The 3,888-nt window shown below is 46.1% G+C and overlaps 2 protein-coding genes across 4 annotated transcripts in view; one reads left to right on the forward strand and one right to left on the reverse strand.

Annotated features, from left to right (window-relative positions):
* Positions 1–277: 277 nt before the first annotated feature.
* On the reverse strand, positions 278–3,138 carry fgf20b (fibroblast growth factor 20b). The gene is made up of 3 exons (XM_014331896.2): positions 2,388–3,138; positions 2,051–2,154; positions 278–1,904 (listed from the first exon to the last, which is right to left on the reverse strand). Exons 1-3 carry the CDS (start codon positions 2,659–2,661, stop codon positions 1,659–1,661), a joined length of 624 nt encoding a protein of 207 aa, XP_014187382.1. The 5' UTR covers positions 2,662–3,138; the 3' UTR covers positions 278–1,658.
* A 289-nt stretch (positions 3,139–3,427) lies between these two features.
* micu3b (mitochondrial calcium uptake family, member 3b) overlaps positions 3,428–3,888 on the forward strand; it is a 21,656-nt gene continuing 21,195 nt past the window's right edge. For 2 of the 3 annotated variants that reach the window (XM_014331893.2, XM_014331894.2), the window contains exon 1: positions 3,428–3,765. In XM_014331893.2, coding sequence (XP_014187379.1) covers positions 3,499–3,765 — 267 coding nt within the window. In that variant the 5' untranslated portion in view covers positions 3,428–3,498. The remainder of the gene's footprint in view (positions 3,766–3,888) is intronic. The other variant, XM_014331895.2, reaches the window with a different exon arrangement.

Consider the following 3,888-nt stretch of genomic DNA (forward strand, 5'->3'; position numbering starts at 1 on the left):
AAAGTCACGGACAAACTCTGGAAAACATGGAACAAGACAGGAACAAAGCCCTGTTTGAAAACTGAGTGTCTGAAGAAAGACATGCTGGAATAGGCCTGCGTGCGTTTACTGGATGGACAGGGGGATGTCCACGTGCGTGCAGGATATATAATCCACTCCTGGATGCTGTCATTAATCGACAGCAGTTGATGTTCAAGGTGTGCAGGTGGGAAAGTCCCACAGTATCACTCTGTAGACAGGAGAGAGTTGGCAGCAGGGTTGACTATCCATATCAAGACAACCCCACTGGCTCACACACTCACACACGCTCAGTTCACAGACTGATCTTTCATGCTTCAACACAGATCTGATCCCAACCATGGAGGAAACTGTGTACAGATAAGAGATACTGCAATGTAGTTTTATTTTGATGTTCATGTGCAATTAATATTTTGAACATAAAGACATATTGAGAAAAAAAAGAGAGAAAGAAAGACTACAATTTCTTAAAGATGTCTTGGCCACCTGGACATTCTTTAATAGGACATGACAACAAGGCTACAAATCTCAAATGGTGAGCAGGACTTTCTTAATCCTTATCGCCCTGACCTCTTCTTTTTATGCAGCTGCTAAAGTGGCAGGACCCGAGCTAAAGGTCAGATTTTATTTGGCTTCGATCATGTCCTCTACGTTTGGAGCGTTCGGGAGGGAAGCTTTGAAGTTTTATGCATCCATCAGGTCTATGATTCGTCTCCGGGTGTAATGGCATCCATAAAGAAAGACAACATTGATCTCATAAGCAGGTTTAAACTGTTCAGAGGCAAAGTTAACCAGTAAAGCACACCTTTTTTTTTTTTTTTTTTTTTTTTAAATACCCCCGTGTCAGTTGCAGTGTCAAAAAAAAAAAAAAAATTCACAGTAATCACATTATGATAAAATGCATGCCAGATGTGGGAATCTTTTCAAAGAATTTGCTATTGTTTTTCATAATTTTTTAATCATTAGTACTAGCTGAATAAACGACAGTTCAGTTCAGTGTGTCAGTTTTTCTATAGTACAGTTTCTAGTGGGCTTTTGTTTTCTATATTATCGTTACAATTCTAGCTGTAAAAATATATTCTCAAATAAATAAATATATAACATAAATATGTGTATCTAAAATGAATAAATAAGCTTTTACACTTTGTTTTTTTAAACAGGTCTAAAGACAGGTGAGATTAAAGAAAAAGCTGTATTCCTTCAAAGTCCTTCTGATCAAGCTACGTCTCTCTGAGTGACACTGTAGTACCATCTTGTAATGTCACAGATTCCCACAGACTCCACACCAGCTGGCATCTCTGTCCAAACGAGGAGATACTCCACAACCGTTCAGCCCTGCTTCTTATTTGTCTCCTAATCCACGCAGGTACTTTTGTGGAAACAAATGACGCCCTCATGCAGAGCGTGCAGACATTCTAGCCTGTCCTCCTGGCTGCTGAGAGATGATGGCCCGTGCATTCCTACAAGAGGCCCCCCACCCCCTTCTCCGATGCCTTTATCCCCGCTGGTCGGGCTGCTGTTCACCAGCCTGCGACCGGTCACATCCCCGCCTGCGTCCCTCCTTCTTCCTTTCTGCTCCCAGGACTGCCTGCCAAGGCTTTTTAAGCATCTATTCCTGATCTGGACCAGGCCTCCAGCTCTCAGCTGTGTCCCAGGATATCCCTGTACAGCTCTGGCACGCGCTCAGGGTCCACAGGCCTGGGCAAGAAGTGTGTAAATTTCTGGTGCCGCCTGGATTTAGTCCCATCCCTTGGTGTCCCATCTTTATTTAATGCCACAAAGTAACGCGTCCCTTTGTCTCCGTGCTTGTAGCGGTTGGATGAATACGTGTTGTACCAGTTCTCCTCAAACTGCTCCCTGAAGACACAATCAGCCGTGAGCTCCTTCTGCAACATGATGTGGGGGAAAACAGAAACACACATCCCAGTTATTCATTAGGATTATTAATTATAGAGGAATGAAAAAGTCTTTCGCAGGGAAAAAATTGAGAAATAAAGATTTGGGCAACAGGAACAAGAGAAATGATACTTACAGAGCCATACAGCTCTCCTTTGTTGTTCATCCCCAGATAGAGTCCACTGTCCACCCCTTTAATGCTTATCAATCCAACAGCCAGGCTTATGAATTCCAAAATACCTGCAGGAGAATAACACAGTTGTTCTGTAAAGCCTGGCAGAGATAAAAGAATACGATCAAAGAAACTCAGTTCATTACCACAATTAATATTTGTAAATAATCAGAATCAGATCGAAACCTGTCTGTTCTAATACCATTGTTGGCGCGTTTTCTTTCTTCCTCTCATTTGTTTAATCTCAACTACTTTTCTGCAAGTGGAATTATATTTTGAAAAAAATGATCTTAGTATTTACCAAAACGGCTGTGGTCCTTCCTCGTGCCTTGCACTGTGCCATCCGGAAGTATTTCCAGATGAAATCCAGTTCTGCAGTACAACTGCCTCCTCCTGAGAATTCCTTTGAGGTGCGTTAAATCCGAGAATCTGTCCCCAGGTACGAGGTGCTCTTCCAGCCGCGTCTGGCTCTCCGTGAGGAAGAAATGAGAGCCGACTTGTGCGACACCGTCGATGCCGTGCCAGACGCCTCCAACTTCTCCCAGAGTGGCAGCACCACCACCAACAGCAGCCATCGCGTCCGAGCTCAGCGGGTAAAGTTCAGAGAGGAGGTCCGGAGGGAGCGCTCTTGCGTAGTAGGCTACCTGGCTGCCACTTATTGCATGTTTACGTCCCTTCTCCTCCTGTGTTACTTAGCACATGTCCCCGTGTGGCAGTCACAGCCTCGGGTTCGTTTCCCCTGACATCAAACACTCAGAAAATCTCAGCTACTGGCTGCACAGACTTCTCCGGGTTGTTGTTGGGTTGTTTTTTTAAAGGTGCGCCTTCTTCATCAGTTGGAGGTGGGCTGCAGTTGCTGGTCAGACAGCCCGCATGTTGCATACCTGTCCACAGTAGATGCTCGCGCCTCTGTTGTGCCGTGGCGGAGGTTTCAGTAAGTAAGGGGCTCGTTGAACGCTGCAGTGCAGGTAAAAGGAGCTCCTGGAGGTTTTGTGCTCAGAGGCAGGTGCAAAACCACAGGACTCGTAGTGGGCGGGGCTGTCAGATTAGACGTGCCCTTACAGGGCCTTTTCCCCCTCTTATCTCAGTAAGAGAGAAAGAGAGTTGTTGGTGGGCTGGTGGCTTAAACTGAGCGCGCGCATCACTTAAAATAAAACCAAAAATAGCAAAGATAAACTATAAACCACTTTACATCACCTTTTACACGAGATATAACTCTACGTGTAGTTTCCCCCCCAGCAGTTCTTTCACTCCTACAAATTTGACGTTCTTTAATCCATGAGCTACTTGAAATACCCACGGCATTTCTCGCGAGCTCGCGAGTAGCAGACGGCTCGAGCTCCCCTGCTCTCCCTCTCTCTCTGTCTGTGTGTGCGCGTGATATCGGTTACGACACCATAGTGTAAACAGCCATGGCTGCACTGCGCAGGCTTATCGTTTCATTCAGCTCCAAAGCAGAGACGTTCACGGCGCAGAAACCGCCTCAAACACCCTCAAAGGCGACTAAAGCGCAGAAACTTATCGCAGCGGGAGCGAGCATCACAGCCGGCGCCGCTTATTATTACTATTACTATTATTACTCCTGCCGCTCGCACGTCGGTAGGCGCCCCGGACTGAAGAGCCACGTCGAGGCTCGACTCATGCATCTGGCGCTGCCATCAGTTTCCGCCACCGATAAGGTACGATAAAGTAAGCAGCGGCTGCTGTATGGCGACAACATTCAGCTCACTCCAATACACACACACACACACACACACACACACACACACACACACACACACACACACACACACACACACACA

This window comes from Haplochromis burtoni, unplaced genomic scaffold (genome assembly GCF_018398535.1).
Source record: "Haplochromis burtoni strain Fernald_Lab_line unplaced genomic scaffold, NCSU_Asbu1 Contig_19, whole genome shotgun sequence".
Classification (NCBI taxonomy): Eukaryota; Metazoa; Chordata; class Actinopteri; order Cichliformes; family Cichlidae; genus Haplochromis; species Haplochromis burtoni.

Coding starts and splice junctions, on each gene's coding strand:
- fgf20b (XM_014331896.2), bottom strand. CDS start 2,661: ATGGCTGCTGTTGGTGGTGGTGCTGCCACTCTGGGAGAAGTTGGAGGC. Junction 2,155..2,387: donor GAAGGACCACAGCCGTTTTG/GTAAATACTAAG, acceptor ATTCTCCTGCAG/GTATTTTGGAATTCATAAGC. Junction 1,905..2,050: donor AAGGAGAGCTGTATGGCTCT/GTAAGTATCATT, acceptor ATCATGTTGCAG/AAGGAGCTCACGGCTGATTG.